This window comes from Phyllostomus hastatus, unplaced genomic scaffold, assembly GCF_019186645.2.
Source record: "Phyllostomus hastatus isolate PE091 unplaced genomic scaffold, TTU_PhHast_1.1 phas_scaffold_182, whole genome shotgun sequence".
NCBI lineage: Eukaryota > Metazoa > Chordata > Mammalia > Chiroptera > Phyllostomidae > Phyllostomus > Phyllostomus hastatus.
Genome location: NW_025334013.1, coordinates 13,109,860 through 13,125,658, shown reverse-complemented (window position 1 = coordinate 13,125,658; position 15,799 = coordinate 13,109,860). Strand labels below are relative to the sequence as shown.

General features: G+C 58.2%; 2 protein-coding genes across 15 annotated transcripts in view; one reads left to right on the top strand and one right to left on the bottom strand.

The window, feature by feature from the left end:
• The window catches only part of HSPG2 (heparan sulfate proteoglycan 2), a 96,328-nt gene extending 90,326 nt beyond the window's left edge, over window positions 1-6,002 (top strand). For all 14 annotated transcript variants that reach the window (XM_045859395.1, XM_045859392.1, XM_045859394.1 and 11 more), the window contains 11 exons: window positions 79-300; window positions 601-845; window positions 1,191-1,362; window positions 1,464-1,586; window positions 1,691-1,747; window positions 3,485-3,560; window positions 3,671-3,749; window positions 3,896-3,966; window positions 4,154-4,237; window positions 4,613-4,716; window positions 4,836-6,002. In XM_045859395.1, the coding sequence (XP_045715351.1) occupies window positions 79-300; window positions 601-845; window positions 1,191-1,362; window positions 1,464-1,586; window positions 1,691-1,747; window positions 3,485-3,560; window positions 3,671-3,749; window positions 3,896-3,966; window positions 4,154-4,237; window positions 4,613-4,716; window positions 4,836-5,008 (1,406 nt within the window). In that variant the 3' untranslated portion in view covers window positions 5,009-6,002. The remainder of the gene's footprint in view (window positions 1-78; window positions 301-600; window positions 846-1,190; window positions 1,363-1,463; window positions 1,587-1,690; window positions 1,748-3,484; window positions 3,561-3,670; window positions 3,750-3,895; window positions 3,967-4,153; window positions 4,238-4,612; window positions 4,717-4,835) is intronic.
• Window positions 6,003-6,112: 110 nt separating this feature from the next.
• LDLRAD2 (low density lipoprotein receptor class A domain containing 2) lies at window positions 6,113-15,225 on the bottom strand. Its single transcript, XM_045859396.1, has 4 exons — window positions 15,144-15,225; window positions 12,979-13,425; window positions 9,521-9,652; window positions 6,113-6,903 (listed from the first exon to the last, which is right to left on the bottom strand). Exons 1-4 carry the CDS (start codon window positions 15,223-15,225, stop codon window positions 6,650-6,652), a joined length of 915 nt encoding a protein of 304 aa, XP_045715352.1. The 3' UTR covers window positions 6,113-6,649.
• Between the last annotated feature and the right edge of the window lie 574 nt (window positions 15,226-15,799).

The following is a 15,799-nucleotide window of genomic DNA, read 5'->3' as shown; positions in this document are numbered from 1 at the left end:
AGAGTAAGGCTGAGTCGCTGGACCCCTCCCGGGACTCTGGTGCCCCCACCGCCCCTGGCTGAGCGGTGGCTGCTACAGGTGTGACCGTGACCACCCCCTCCATGTCGGGCATCGGCTCCTACCTGGCGTTGCCCGCCCTCACCAACACGCACCATGAGCTACGCCTGGACGTTGAGTTCAAGCCACTGGCACCCAGCGGAATCCTGCTGTTCAGCGGAGGGAAGAGGGAACCCGTGGAAGATTTCGTGTCCCTGGCGATGGTTGGTGGCCACCTGGAGTTCCGCTACGAGCTAGGGTCAGGTGAGCGCTGGACACCAAACGCAGGTGGGCTCTAGGTGCCACGCGCTGTGCCCCCCTTGGCTGTCTGTACCCCGAGGAGGCTCAGAGGGATGAATTCAGGAGTCAGACCAATCGAAGTCCCCTGCTCCTTCCCATTCCTTCTCTGTGTGTGTGGCTTCGGTTGAGTCCCAAGACCCCTCTCAGCTTCCTCGTGGAACACTAGGACACTGAAGGAAGCTCCCCGTCTCCTCAAGTCCCTGTGTGGGGTGGGGCAGGGCAGGGGGTCATCCGTGTGCCCGCCCTCCTTGGCGTCCTCCCTAGGGCTGGCTGTCCTGCGGAGCACAGAGCCGCTGGCCCTGGGCCGCTGGCACCGTGTGTCCGCCGAGCGCCTCAACAAGGACGGCAGCCTGCGGGTGAACGGCGGACGCCCTGTGCTGCGCTCCTCGCCGGGCAAGAGCCAAGGCCTCAACCTGCACACCCTCCTCTACCTCGGTGGCGTGGAGCCCTCCGTGCAGCTGTCCCCAGCCACCAACATGAGCACTCCCTTCCACGGCTGCATAGGCGAGGTGAGGAGCAGCTTCCAGGGGACAGCTGGGAGGGGAGGGGTGAGGACCCGGCCGGCCCCCTGCCTGCAGCTCGCCGAAGGCCCTTGGGACCAGGATCTTCAGCTCAGTTTCCTCCTCTGTAAAGTGGAGAGGGTTGTACTGTGGACTGACTGTGCTGATGGAGTTGGTGGCGCGCAGTAGGCGGGCTTTTTTGTTCCTTCGGCCCCCTCCCCTGGAGTCCCACGTTACTACCACTCAAGTGCCAACGTGGGTTCCCAGCTACCTCTACTGCACTCCTCTCCCTGCCGGTCCAGCGATGCCCTGCCTCCTGCGTCCCCAAGTCCGTCAGTGTCCCTGTGCCCACAGGTGTCAGTGAATGGGAAGCGGCTAGACCTCACCTACAGCTTCCTGGGCAGTCGGGGCATTGGGCAGTGCTACGACAACTCGCCGTGCGAGGGCCAGCCCTGCCAGAACGGCGCCACGTGCTTTCCTGCTGGCGAGTATGAGTTTCAGTGCCTGTGTCGGGATGGCTTCAAAGGTGCGTGGGCCTGCCCGGGGCCCAGAGGGGGCAGGGGCGGGGCACAGGGTGGTCGGCAGCCACTCCAGCCTGCGCCCACTCACCTCCGCCACGGCCCGCAGGGGACCTCTGCGAGCACGAGGAGAACCCCTGCCAGCTCCCTGAGCCCTGTCTGCATGGGGGCACCTGCCAGGGCACCCGCTGCCTCTGTCCCCCCGGCTTCTCTGGCCCACGTTGCCAACAAGGTAACTGCCCTGGCTTCTCTCCACCTCCCTTTTGGGGCCCTGGGGCTGGGCAGAGTACCCACAGCTGTCTGTGACCACTGACTGGACCCTGCCTTTCTCCATAGGCTCTGGACACGGGGTAGCAGAGTCCGATTGGCATCTTGAAGGCAGCGGGGGCAACGGTGCGTATTCGCTGTGGCCAGCCAGAGCAGCTGAGCAGCCTTGTCGCCCCCTGGTGGCGGGTCTCTGAGCCCCCTTGTCCAGTTACCCCACACCCTTAATGCTGGCCTCTGAGCGGAACAGGTCCATGTGAGAGGCTCACTGGGCACATGTAGACAGGATAAAGAAGAGCAAAGCCACGTGGAGCTGGGCCCTACCATGTACTCACTGGCTAGGTGACCTTGGCCAGGCCCATATACCACTCTGACCTGTTCTTCCTCTGTATCTGTGCATTCTGTCAGCATCCGTCTGTCGTGCGCCCCTCCTTGTCCCTGGAGCAATGACTGTCAGAGGACTAAGGCAGGACCCTCACTCTCAAGGATTCCACAGTCCATTTAAAAGCACTGAGAATAATTAAAAAATGAACGTTCATTGAACACCCACAGGCACTGTGCCAGCTGCTTTATGGACATTATCTTCTTCTTGATCATGAATGTAATAGGAGAGCCGGTGGCGTAGGGGATGAGAACATGGCCTCTGAAGCCAGCCTGCCCAGCTTCAAATCCTAGCCCTGCCACTTGGTAGCTGTGTGACTTTGAGCAAGTCACTTAACCTCTCTGTGCCTCAGTTTCTTTATGCATACAATGGGGAGAAGTAACATCCTGCCACAAGGCTTCGGATAAAATTTTGTGTGATGGTGAAATTACTTAATGTATTTAAAATGCTTAGAACAATTTCTGGTCCAGAGTGGGTATATTATGTTAGTTTTTGTTGATATTATATGCAAGTTATAGGATTACTGTGAGGCTCCAGTTAAATGAGATGATATTTGTGGGCAGATGTGAGACTCCTTGCACATGCTTGGGACATCATCTGGTGGAAGGCAGCAAAGTATCCTTGACCCTCAGAGCTGCCGGGCCCACTGGGGCCAGCGCTGGCCTCTGGGACGGGTCTGAGCGGGCAGGGCGGGAGTGTTGGGGCCGCACCCAGTGTGGACACTGGAGGCTAAAGGTCCAGGTTGCCATCCAGGCCCCCCACTTCCTGAGCAAGCCCCTCACTGCCCCCCGCCCCCAGACGATCATCCCATCTGGGAGATGGAAGGAACACAAAGGTTCTGAACCTTTCAGGTGTCGTGGACGTTGGTGACCAACTGTCCCAGTGTCCTCAGGGCTGGGGGTGTTTGGGGATGTGGGCCTTTCAAGGCTAAAACCAGGACAAGGACTTAGCAAATAGGGATGGTTGCTCCCCTTCCCCAGACCTACTGGCTGCTTTTTAAACATGCATAGGAAACCAATTACACTGAAGTAAGACCCAAAATATTTTACATTTTCTCAGCTGTAACCTATGTACTTCTTTATCAACACATTAAGTAAGATGCAGTGCTGGCCCTAACCACTGACTCGAGGTCAATAAGTGTAAACAGCGTTTTGAGCGACTCGCCCCTACTGTGATTTGTAAAGGAAACCTTTCAGTGGGGAGGTCGCACGTGCTGCTGCTGCTCCTTTAGCGCGCTGCCTACGTGCGTAGTTAAAGGAGCTGCTAGATTTCAGCGAGATGTGAGTGAGCAGAGTTGTAGTGTTTTCCTGTCCAAGTTCACAGGCGTCTGGATTCTGTCCACAGCCCCCCGGGTCTCCGGGGGCTGCAGGTTCAGAGCCCTCTGGTCATGCGTGTCAGGGTGGAAGTGGGGTGGGGGAAGCTGACACCAGATGGATACCTGGAGCAGGTGAGCAGCTGTCTCATACCCCCCTTTCCTCCCACAGATGCCCCGGGACAGTACGGAGTCTATTTCCACGATGACGGCTTCCTAGCCCTCCCCGGCCACGTCTTCTCCAGGAGGTGAGACGGGTGTTGGGAAGGCTGGTGGGCCCGGGGAGGGGACAGGTTGCAGGGAGAATGGGAACCTGGGACTTCTGCCCGCTCACCTGCTGCCCGCTCCACACTCCCAGCCTGCCGGGGGTGCCTGAGACCATCCAGCTGGAAGTTCGGACCCGCACGGCCAGCGGCCTCCTGCTCTGGCAGGGCATGGTGAGTGTGGGCGTCCGGCCGGGGATCCTAGTGTTCCCAGCCCTCTGGTGGCCGGGGCAGTGGGAGAGAGAAAGGCAGAGGCCACAGCCATCAGGGGCCGTAGCTCTCCAGGCTGGGGACCCCAGAGAGCCTGTGCTCCCTTGCAGGAGATGGGAAGGGCCGGCCAAGGGAAGGACTTCATCAGTCTCGGACTTCAGGAAGGGCACCTTGTCTTCAGGTGGGTCCCCTCCCTTCTCTGGCCCCCGTCACCCCCTCCGTGGCTTCCTCTCCGGTCAGCCCCATGGCTCCTTCCACAAGAAGCTGCAGCTCCCAGTGTCCCCGTGACGCACCACCACCACCCCCCCCGACCCCGCTCCCGTCCTGCCCCACCTCACTCACACCTGCCTGGGCCCGTGTGACTGCAGCTACCAGCTGGGCAGCGGGGAGGCCCGCCTCGTCTCTGAGGATCCCATCAATGATGGCGAGTGGCATCGGGTGACGGCGCTGCGGTAAGGGAGCCCAGCTGGGCATTAGGGTGCGGGCCCCCACTGTGCTCGGGGAGGCAGGCATTGGGCTCTGGGGAGACGGCTCGCAGCCTGTGTCAGGGAGAGCCAAGCACGGGCTTCCAGGGCAGGGCAGAACTCCATGGCCATGGGCTGGCGGGCGGGCGGGCAAGCTCCCTGGGGGTGGACGAAGCCTGGGAGGGTGCTAGGAAGCTGTGTGTGTGGCGGGTGCTTGGGCGGTGGGGAACGATCTCTCTCAACCCGTGGGGAAGGAAGGAACTCAGGGAGCAAGTATTTCTGTAGTCTTGTGGAAAATGGAGGGGACTCTCCTTGGGTCAGGGACCGGTGGTGTAGGGCCTGACCCAGTTCCACCCACCACAGAGAGGGCCGGAGAGGCTCCATCCAGGTGGACGGTGAGGAGCTGGTCAGCGGCCAGTCCCCAGGCCCCAACGTGGCAGTCAACACCAAGGCCAGCATCTACATCGGTGAGTCCTGGGCTCAGGCCTTGGTGCAGCAGTGGGGCCCCTGCAGACCTCCAGCACGTGTCTTCCTCTCCTCCGGGGCCCCTGGAGCTGACGGGTCCTGTCCTCTCCCCTCCCCACAGGCGGAGCCCCCCACGTGGCCACGCTGACCAGGGGCAGGTTCTCCTCGGGCATCACGGGCTGTCTCAGGAACCTGGTGCTGCACTCCGCCCAGCCCGGTGGCCCTCCCCCGCAGCCACTGGACCTGCAGCACGGCGCCCAGGCGGGGGCCAACACGCGCCCCTGCCCCTCGTAGGCAGCCGCCGGCCCCACAAGGACTGCTGGGCGGCGTCCCAGCCCCACAACGTCGAGTCTATTATTAATATTATTATTATGACTATTTTGTAAGAAACTGAGGCGATGCCACGCTTTGCTGCTACTGCCCTGGGCTGGACTGGAGGGTGGGCACATCACCCCCCACACAAACACCTGGGCAAAGCCACAGGCTGGGGAACAGGGCAGGTGGATGGGAGCAGGTGCCTCAGAGGGGCAGGCAAGGTGGCTGAGTGGGCTCAGAAGCGCCCCCACCAGGAGAGCCCCCGTGGCAACACTGGGCCGCCCGTTCCTGCGGCCCCGGGCAGCCCTGGGCAGCCCTTGTCCCTACAAGAGCCAGCCTCAGCGTACAGCCTGGGTCCTCACCAGCCACTAGGAGCAGAGGGCGTCGCAGTGGGCTTTGCCACCCTCCTCTGGGTAGCAAAAACTCTTTAGTGCCAACTGTGGAGCAAAAGGCAGCTCACCCCTGGACAGGCAGCCCCACCCCCATTAGCCCATGTCCCTGCCCCCCTCCACCTTCACCTCCGCCTGGCCAGCTGGTCTGCACCCCTACCCCAACACCTAGCCCAGGGCACCAGCCCTCAGGGGCTACAAGGGAAAGTCCATCCCAGCTCTTACCAGGAGCTGCTACAGGCAGAGCCCAGCACTGAGAGGGTCTCCCTGCCCGCCCAGGCCACATCCCCCTACTGACCTGGAAGTGAAGACCCAAGGGGTATGTGGGGAGGAGGCGTTGGTGGGTGGAAAGAACTAGTGCCTTGGGTGGGGGGAGCTAAGAGCCCCTCATAATGGAGACAGGAAGGGGCCATGACAGCCCTGCCCCATCATTGGGAACCTGAGGACCCAGATGGGGGCAAGCGCCCTCCTCGCCAGCAGTCCCCCAGACGTGGGGTTGGGACACCTGACCTCTGTGTCCCACAAGGGACCCTCCCGTGGTCTTTGTCTTGATCTTTTCTTAATAAACGGTGCTATCCCCGCCAGGGCGGTCCCCTGTGTCTTTGCCTAGGGCTTGACTCTGGAGCCTTGGGGGGGGGCAGCGAGGCAAAGCAGGGCAGGCAAGGTCTGGGGGGTGAATCAAGGCAGTTTTGGGTGAGCAGGACCCCTGCTCCTCACTCTGGGCATGGAGGTCCTGGCCTTCGCTGATCCGGCAGAGTCCTAGCCACCGCAGGAGCTACAGGGCCACTTGCCCACCCCCCACCCCCCCGTGGCCTTCCCCATAGCCCTGCGAGGCAGAAGTCATCCCATTTTCCAGAGAAGCAGACTGAGTCTCGGAGGGTTATGTGACCTGCCCAGGACCAGACAGCATGCTAGGGGATGGGGACAGAACCCAGAGCCCACTCTCCTTCCTCTGAAGTGGCAGCCTGTCTACGGATGGCCTCCCTGACCCTGGAAGGCTGGCCTACTCGGCTGCAGCCCCCCTGGGGCCACCTGGCCGGGGCATGTGCAACAAGCGGGGTAGCTAAGGCAGAGGCCATGGCCACCAGGACACCAGGCCAGCCAGCGGGCAAGGCAGCAGCACCAGAGGAGGCCAGTGAGGAGGCCAACAGAGGCTAGGAGCAGCGAGGAGGTTAGCGCCACCTTCTGCAGCCAGGGACCTGCAGAAGGAAAGGGAGAGTCCACTCAGGCCTCAGCGCGGGCCTGCTGCCCCATCCCCATCACCTGCAGAGGGGGCAGTGATCTTCGTGGGAGGCATGGGCGCGGGGGATAAGGAGAATCGTCTACCTTCCAGAGCTGCATCCTGTTGCACAGGGCCCCAGCCTGCTGGGGGGCTGCTCCCGGCCGCAAGCCCAAGGGGGCCTGCCGACCTGAGAGCTAGGGGGGCAGTTGGGGGCTTAGAGGTGTCGTCCGTACTCCCCTCCTGGCTGGGCGTCTGAGAGGGACCTGCAGTGGAAACAGCAGAGCTAACACCGAGAACAGCCCCTTGAAGACATGACTGTTTCATTGAAACCTCCCCAAACCTCTCGGAGCTTGTTACAATTTGTTTCCATTTCATAGATCAGGCAAATGAGGTTAAGTCACTTGCCCAGGTCCCACAGCTGGAAGTGATGGGGGAGGACTTGAACTCATGAAGCCTAGCTCCAGGGCCCGGGGTTGATGGATGGAGCTTCTTCTCAGGAAGGAGAATGTGTTCATGTGTTTCCTCTGCTGGGCCCTGTACCCACCCTATTTCACTTAAAGCTCATAGCAACTCTGAGAAGTTAGGTTCAGTGCCCCCATTTTAGAGATAAGGAAGCTGAGGCGCAGAGAGGTCCGTCCTTCCACTCACGTGACTCATATTTCTCCGGTATCTACTGTGCCCCAGGCATTGCTGTAGGGACCGGGGGGTTCGACTGGGAGCGGAATAGACAGAAAGGTCTTCGTGGGACTGGAGACGTGGAAGTGTGAGAAGCATGAAAAGTATCATGTCACATAGAAAATCGAGCAGGGAAAAGGGACAGGGCCTGCTGACAGGGGGCAGGGTTTCTTCTTATTTTATTGTTGGGAAATAGACCGCAACCAACCAGTGCCCACGTTCAAGCGCACAGCTCAGCACAGCACAGCTCAGCATTAAGCACACTCACGTTGCTGTGCGACCGTCTCCAGAACCCTTCACCTCGCAAAGCTGAAACCCTGTCCCCATTGGACACTCGCTCTGCATCCTCTCTGCCCCCAGCCCCTGGCAACCGCCATTCTACTTCCCGCCTCTATGAATCCCATGACTCCAGGTCGTCAGGTTCATGTACGTGGACTCATTCAGCACTGACCCTTTTCCGGCTAGCTTATGTCCCTTACAGAGTGGCTTCAAGGCTTCATCCATGTTGTAGCACGTGTCCAAATTCTCTGCCTTTTTAAGGCTGAATAAAATTGCATTGTGTGGCCATATCATATTTTTGTTTATCCATTTACCCAGACCTGGACACAGGGTTGTTTTATGTATGTATAAAGGGGTCAGGAGAGAGCTCACTAAGAGTGAGAGTTAAGCAGAGACCCCTAGGAGGCAAAGGAATGAGCGTGAAAATCTCTGGGGAGGCACCTTCCAGGCAGGGGAGAGAGCTGGCCGTGAGGCCAGAGGAGCCGGGGGACCGAGAAGGCAGGTGGGAGGTGCCAGCAGCGGCAGCAGGTCGCAAGGGCCTGTGGGCCCCCGGGGGGCTTTGCTTTGTCTTGGAGTGAAGAGCATGGAGTGTTCTGAGCGCCGGGGTGACCTGATCTGACTTAGTGTCTTAGGTGGCTCCTCTGGCCAGGGAGCTTAACTCCCCACTGCTTACGTGGGGGCCGCACCGAGTGACTGCCTCCCGGAGAGCACAGGATGGAGAGGAGGCAGAGAGAAACAGAGGAGAACGCTGACAAATGTGGCCTCAGCTGGGTGGTCAGAGCCAACAGTGACAGCCACGAGTCAGGCTGGGGGTATGTACCTGCGATGTGATGTGGTGCAAATGACACTTGTCCTCCATCGTCTTTCTCCTAATGAGCCCTAACTGCAGTCTGACCACGAGAAAAACATCCAACAAATGGATGTCAATGGCTCGGTTATGAGCTACAAAAAGGAACGAAGGGTCACTCCACAGTTTGGGTGAGAAGGGGAAGCCGGTGAGGAGCTGGACACGGAGGGCTGCGGATCGGGAGTTCAGTTTGGGGCCAAGTTAAGTCTGAGATGCCGCCTACACATCCACATGGAGATGAGCAGGGAGGTGGTTATGTAACGGAGTTCAAAGACGACTCCAGCTGGCGATGCGATGCGTCATAAAGGAGACCCCTGGGGGAACGGGTGTGGAGGGTGGAGGAGGAGCGGGTGTCGGGACCAGCCTCAGAGCACAAAGCGCAGAGCGAGACAGGGAGATAAGCAGGAACCTGCAAAGGGGACTGAGGAGTGGCCTGGGAGGTAAGCGCGTGGGGTCCTGGGAGGCTGGGTTTCACCCCTTAGCCCGGTGCTGTTTTTCAGTAAACAACCTGTTCAACAGTACGCGCAAGCTCTGTTGGGGGGAAGGGGCATCTCCAGATTCCCAAGAAGGATGTTCCTGGGTGACCTGGTCTCTCTGCACTCAGAGGTCGTTCCTGATTACGTCACTCACTGACTCTATGACCTTGAGCCTCAGTTTCCCCATCTGTAAAATATGTGAGTCAGACTGGATCAGTGGTTTTCAAAGTAAGTCTTAAATAGTCCAAGTCAGGTTCCTGGGTGGGATGTGGGGCCCCCCACGTCCACTTAAATAGAGCATCTCTCTTTTCAATACTTTGGGCCTCTGTGCAAGGTTCCACTTAGGAGGAGCTTCCGCCACTAAAATACCATTTGAAAGCACCTGGATCAGATCACCCCTAGCGTCACCCTGGCTCTAACTGCCCCGCTCCTCGGGTCCTCTGGCCTAACGCAGTTCCCACTACTGTGCTTCCCCTGGCTCTCTCCCACCATGCCCCTGCCTCCGCTCCTCCCCCTCCCCAACTCAGACCCTGGGGAAGGGCAGCTGGGGCCCACCTTCCTTCCCAGCTTCTCAGCAGGACCCAGGCTGCACCCGTCACTGACCTGTGCAGTTGGCTGGTGGCCAGGAAGCCTGGTCACTGCCGTTGCCACAGTTGTCCATGCCCCAGAGATCACACACCAGGCTCAGGGGGATGCACCTGCCATTCTGACAGCGGAAGTAGGGACCACAGAAACCTGGGACCAAAAGGGGAAGCATGTTATGAGGGCCTCAGGCCAGCCTGTAACAAGTAGGAGGTGCGGCTCTATAGTGAGGGGATGTGGGAGGTGTGGGCAGGAGAGCAGGAAAGAGCATTTCATGGGACACAGGTGCATAACCACGATGACAATGTTGATGGTGATGGGAGACAGGTGCGTAGCCACGATGATGCCATTGGTGGTGATGGGACACAGGTGCATAACTCTGATGTTGACAGTGATGCTGGTGGTGGCTAACACTTAAGGAGTTCCTATTCCTTGCCAGGCGTGGTCCGAAACGCTGCCTTCATTGGCCTCCCAGCTCAGTAAGTTCTCGAAGTAACCCCATCTGGGATGAGAAAACCGAGGCCACACAGCTCACATCTAAGTAGTAGCAGAAGAGGAACTTGGTCCCTGCTCACAGACACTGTGGCACAGTGGATGTGACCATGTGTCCGTGTGCGCACGCATGCGGCCTGCAGTATCCCGGTGAACCCGAACACTTCCAAGCAAATCCTCGCTCATGGTGCTGCCCCCGCCATCACCCCCACCTGGTGTTCTCTTCCCCAAGTGTTGGTGCGGCTCCCTGCGGGTCTCCACTCGGGAGGCCTTCCCTAGCCTCCCTGCGGGAACAGCACACGGCCCTCCCGCAGTCCTCCCACCCTCCCGATCCCGACTGGAGTCCCTCTGCAGCACAGCAGACCCCCCTAAGCAGAATGAGGATGTACTTGATTCTTTGTTTTCGGCCTGTCTCCCCCGCCAAAACGTCAACTCAGAGAGGGCCAGGACTTCCCTTTTGTTCATTGCTGGATCCCTAGAGCCTAGAATAGCACCTGGCACATGGCAGGCGCTGAGTTCATAGTTGTTAAGTGAATGAATAGGCACGCAGGTGAAAGAACTGCATGGCTCAGTGCAAGGGGTGGCGGGCCGGTCAACTCAACCAGCGTCCCATTCGGTGGAGCAAAGCCGGCTCAGGTGGGACTGCCCCACACCAGGGCTCAGAGGTGGGCATGGGCACCCGAGCGTTCCCTCCCCTGGCCAGGACAAATCAGACTTGACCCCAGGACTTCTGCTAGAACCATGAGAAAGGTGCTTGCCCTGTATTTCACTGAGGTTAGAGCTGTGAGGGTGACCGTGGACTTGGAGCTGCAGGCTCCCCTTGTTGCCAAGTGGAAAGAGGAGCTGCCTGACATGGAACCCAACAGACCCACACAACGCAGAGAGAGAGGGAGAGAGCAAAGAGACAAAGCCCAGGGGACGGTACTTGGACCACTGGATCCAGCTGCACCTGAACCACACACCCCAGTTACAGGAGACCCCCAAAGTTCTCCTTTGGCATAAGCCAACTTGAGTTGGGTTTCTTTCATTTGCAAATGAAAGTGAATCATCTAACATACAGAAGGTGATTAGGTGTGAGAGTGGAAGTCTCTGAGAGAGGAAACGAACAGCAGTGTGGTCGTGTGTGGGGAGTCACATGCGACTGTAAGACGTCAGACAGTGTGCCTGAGCCAGGCAGGATGTGCTTGCGGGTATGAGCAAGTGAGATTGTGTGTGTAGCCCAAGGATGTGAAAGGAACCTTCTTCGTTCAAAGGACAAAACCAATCGGAAGCCAGAGTCTTTGGAGCCCAGTCCTGCCAACACAGAGCAGCAGCAGCAGCAGCAGCAGCAGCAGCAGCAGCATTAGCAGCATTCTCGGCCTCCTTGGCTGACAGCTGCGCCTCAAGAGGGGAAGGCCACTGGGAGAAGTGGGGGGAGGAGAAGGCGGAGGGAGGAAGGGAGAGAGGGAGGAGGAGGGGTTGATTTCTAATCAGCCAGTGAGAGCTGTTTGCAAAACATCACAGGAGCCCTGGCCAGGTAGCTCGGTTGGTTAGAGCATCGTCATGATATACCAAGGTTGTGGGTTCGATCCCCAGTCAGCACAAATAAGAATCAACCAATGAATGCATAAATAAGTGGAACAACAAATCAATGTTTCTCTTTCTCTCTCTAAAATAAATAAGTAATTTAAAAAAAAATTATAGGAACTTGCAGGAGTCAGAAAGGGACTCCAGTCACCAAGGCTCATGGCCCCAAGGATTCAGGGAACAAAGTTCATACAGTTCCTCCCAGAGTCAGAGGATCTAATGGGAAAGAGAGAGAATCTAAAAATCCAATATTCAGACCATCGACACAAAATTGCAGGAAAGAAGCACTATGGGACTCGACTAAAGAGACACAGGAGACGGCGTGAGAGTGCCCAGTCCCGCGCTCAGTGTCTCGGGACTGGCTGTCCAGGGTCCGGCGTGCCAGCAGCTAGTTCTTGGCGAACCGGCGTTGGCTCTCAGGGTCCCCCGTGTTCTTGTCTTGAAGCGCGCACAATCCCGTGTTGAATCTTCCAGTCTAGATTTTTAGCCCCAGGCGGCCATAGAGCTTCTCCGTGGTTTTGGAATCTTCCAGACTTTGGCAGATCACCTGCTTGCTCTCCCTGGACACAGCCTTTTCTGTGACATTGGCTGTGACGTCAGTGAGTTGTGTCCCCGGTCCTGAGGGAACCCGTCGGTGCTAAAGCCCTGAACTCTATATGAGAGAGAGGACACACTCTAGCAGCGAAAATCCTGCTGCTTCTCTTGTGCGCAGGGAGGCCGGGGGCACTTGCCTTAACCTCCCCGAGGCTGTCTCGCATCTATACATACGAGGATAAGAACGCGGCCACAGCAGAGCCCCTGAGAGGGACAGACAAGATCTCGCGTGCAAAGGGCCAAAGGCGATGCTCAGTGAGTGACGGGCATTAATATCACTTCCCTTTCCCTGCCTGAGTGGGGTCCTGTCACTCACAATTATGAGACTCCTAACTAGGACTCTGAAGGGCTGACCCGGGCAGAGGACACAGTGTGTGAACATGAGAGTGTGTGAGTTATGTGGAAGTGTGCAAGGGGGTACTGCGTGTGTGTGAGGTGTGTGTGGTGTAAATAGTGTGTGTGCGGCACGTGGGTTGTGCATTGCAGTGTGGCTGTGCGAGGTGTGGAGTTGGGAGTACGGGTGTGTGAGGTGTGAGTTGTGTACATGTACAGTGTGTGGAAGGGGTGGGTGTTCGAGTGTGGGTTGTGTGCAGGAGTGTGTGTGTGCACAGCCGTGGAAGCTAGATTTATGGGGTTGGCTCTTTGGGTCTGGAATGTCCCTGACGATGACCACCCCTAACACTGCCACCACTCACCACCTCCTTCCCTCCCTTAGGAGCCAGCCCCCTTCCTTCTCTAGTGCCCCCAGCGCCCCATTGGTGGTGGCCCCAGCCCCGCAGTTGTCCCCAGCTTGGAGGCCCTGGTCCTGACCAACAGCCCTAACCCACCAAACCGGAAAGAGGTGACTTCGCCCACGAAGTCCACGCGGGGCTGGCGACCTCTGGTGACCAGGCGCAGGGCCAGGAAGTCCCCGGTGGACGCCGCCGGGACAGGGATAGTCAGGCCGCAGACAGGAGCGCCCAAGGGTTGGGGCGCTCCTGGCGGACCCTCGTAGAACTGCAGGTAGGAGCCCGGGGCGCACGCATCTGCCGACGCTGGGGCGGAGGCGTTGGGCACAGGGGACTCCGGAGACGTCGGAGAGGCGGAGGTCAGGCTGTAGACCAGGAAGAAGCGGAACTGGAAGCGGATCCTGTCGCTAGGGGTCGCCGCCCGCACCCAGAGTCCGCAGTCGGTGTCCGGGGCCACGAAGTAGAACTTGCGGGACTGGGAGTGCGAGCGCAGCAGCAGCAGCCCGTCCCCGTGCCACGTCTGTCCGCAGAGGTCCACCAGGTCGGCTGCAGCGGAAAAGCACGGACCCTGAAGCCACGCGCCTCGTTCCAAGCCTGGCTCTGTCTCCTGCTGACTGCGTGACCCAGGGTAAGGGCCTCCTCCTCTCTGAGCCTCAGTTTCCATATCGGTAAAACGGGGATGAGCAAGCAATCTCTGAATGTTTGTGAGGATTGAATGACTTAATTCACACCCTCCATCTCTTATTCAAAAACCCTAGAAGGTGTTTCAGAACGTTCCAGATTTCACAAAGATAATATGATGTGTATACAGGGTGAGGCAGAAGTAGGTTTGCAGTTGTGAGTACAGCAAACAGTTCACTCTTGTATGGTTATTTTTTCCAAATATATATTTCCCATTTATTTTTTTGTTTTTGTAAACATTTTTTAAAATATTTTATTCATTTTTAGAGAGAGGAGGAGGATAAAGAGAGGGAGTGAAACATCAGTGTGTGGTTGCCTCTGCAGCACCCCCTACTGGGGACCTGGCTCGCAACCTAGGCGTGAGCCCTGACTGGGAATCAAACTGGAGACCCTTTGGTTTGCAGCCTGCACTCAATCCACTGAGCCACACCAGCCAGGGCCTGTTATTTATTAACTATTGTATTAATTTCCACACGAGCCACTGCGACCCTGTTAATGCTTCTGCCGCACCCTGTACTGTGTGTCGTGCTGCAGCCCTCCACGGTCACATTTTCAGAGCTGTAAGAACATTTGTCCTAAGCAGGACAAATAAAGAAAAATAAAGCCTCCTGTCAGTTCCGGTTGGGTGTCGCCAGTAAATTAGCTAAGAACAAATTTTGGTTTTCACAGCTTTTTGTGTTTGGGGATTCTGGACAAGGACGTGCTCAGTGAGTAAGGCATTTAATGAGTGTTCCAGCCGTGTCAGCTGTTACTGTCGTCCTACTTACGGGTGGGGCAGACAGAGCTGGGCACATGCCCCCCCAGCAGCCTTTCCCTCTCCTTGCCAAAAGAACCCTGATGTAGCCCTGGCTGGTGTGGCTCCGTGGATTGAGTGCCAGCCTGCAGGTCACCGGTTCAATTCCCAGTCAGGGCACATGCCTGGGTTGTAGTCTGGGTCCCAAGTTGGGGGCGCAGGAGAGGCAGCCACACATTGTTGTTTCTCTCCCTCTCTTCCCCTCTCTCTAAAAAACAAATAAATAAAATCTTTTTTAAAAAATCATTTAAAAAAAAAAAAAAGCAAAACCCTGACTTAGCCTCAGCTGTCAGGGAGCAACATGCCCGTGTGGGGGACGAGGCGTAGCACGTGAACTGAGCACCTTCCGCGTGCCAGGTTGCGTGGGAGTCTTGCACGGCTCATCTCATCATCGTACATGCACAGTAAATTCTCCTAAGGGGCAAGGGCCTGCTAGGATTCCATTTTACTGCTGCAGAAACGGAGACCTAGCGAGTTGAAAGAATGATCCCAACGGTAGCCATGCAGGAAGAGGCGGAGTGAGTGGTGAACACAGAGCTTCCGCCGCCAGATCTGAGGGCTCTCCCACCCATGCCCAGACCCCTGCTTCTGGGTGACTTTGAGCTCTAGTCTTCCAGAGGGGTTTGGGTAGACTTGGGGGTGCCAGGCAAGACCGGGCACAGGGGTTCCCAGCCTCCCCCAACTCAAGAGGCCCCAGCCCGTCAGGGTGAGTGCTGGCTGGGGAAACAGCCTCTAAGGGTGGTGGGGTCTGAATCTCCTGCCCACCCCAGCCAAGTCCCTGTACACTCACCTGTCTCCAGAGCAGACGCAGTCAGGGCGGCTGCCCCCAGCAGGAGCAGCCTCTGGGGCAGCTGCAGAAGACGGGCCTCCATCCCGTCCACAGGCCTTGCTGTGTCCAGCGACGGGGCAGACCTGCAGAGCCTTCAGTTTGGGGTCTTCGGGGAAACCGGGGTATGGGGGCCTGGCCAGGCCAGTGGGGAGGCCAGCAGGAGACGAGGCGCAAGGAGCGGCAAGTCCACCGGCTCCTCTGGTCTCTTCTTCACTGTGATCTTTGTGCTCCTAGTTCCAGATCCTCCTTCAGATCAGGATTGTGTCTGAAGTTGTCATGGAGATTTGGGGCTGGGGCCAGAGCGGGGAGTGGGGAGAAGGCGGGGAGGACGTCTGCTCACCCCCTGGCAGACAGGAACCAGGACACTCAGATCCTGTTTAGCCACAGGGCTTCTGGGAAGGGGACCCACAGCCCCCTCCTTCCCCGCAATGTTGCTGCCTTCCTGGATAAGTCGGCACCCTAGGGACGGAGAAGGCCCAGGACGCCGTAGGAACCTCTGGGAGGGCCTGGGGAGGCAGCGAGGGGTGAAGGAGCACCAGCCCAGGAGTCAGCCGCGGCACTCACTCATGGTTCCCTCCACCCGGGGCACTTTTGTCCCGTAGGGTGCCAAGTCTGGC

Bases quoted from the DNA above. Each gene is read 5' to 3' on its own strand.
- LDLRAD2 (XM_045859396.1), bottom strand. From the start codon at position 15,225: ATGGAGGCCCGTCTTCTGCAGCTGCCCCAGAGGCTGCTCCTGCTGGGG. The intron at 13,426-15,143 runs GTGAGTGTACAG...TTTCCGCTGCAG, and splicing joins TGCGTCTGCTCTGGAGACAG to CCGACCTGGTGGACCTCTGC. The intron at 9,653-12,978 runs GTGGGTTAGGGC...TTTTGGTCCCAG, and splicing joins AGTCACCTCTTTCCGGTTTG to GTTTCTGTGGTCCCTACTTC.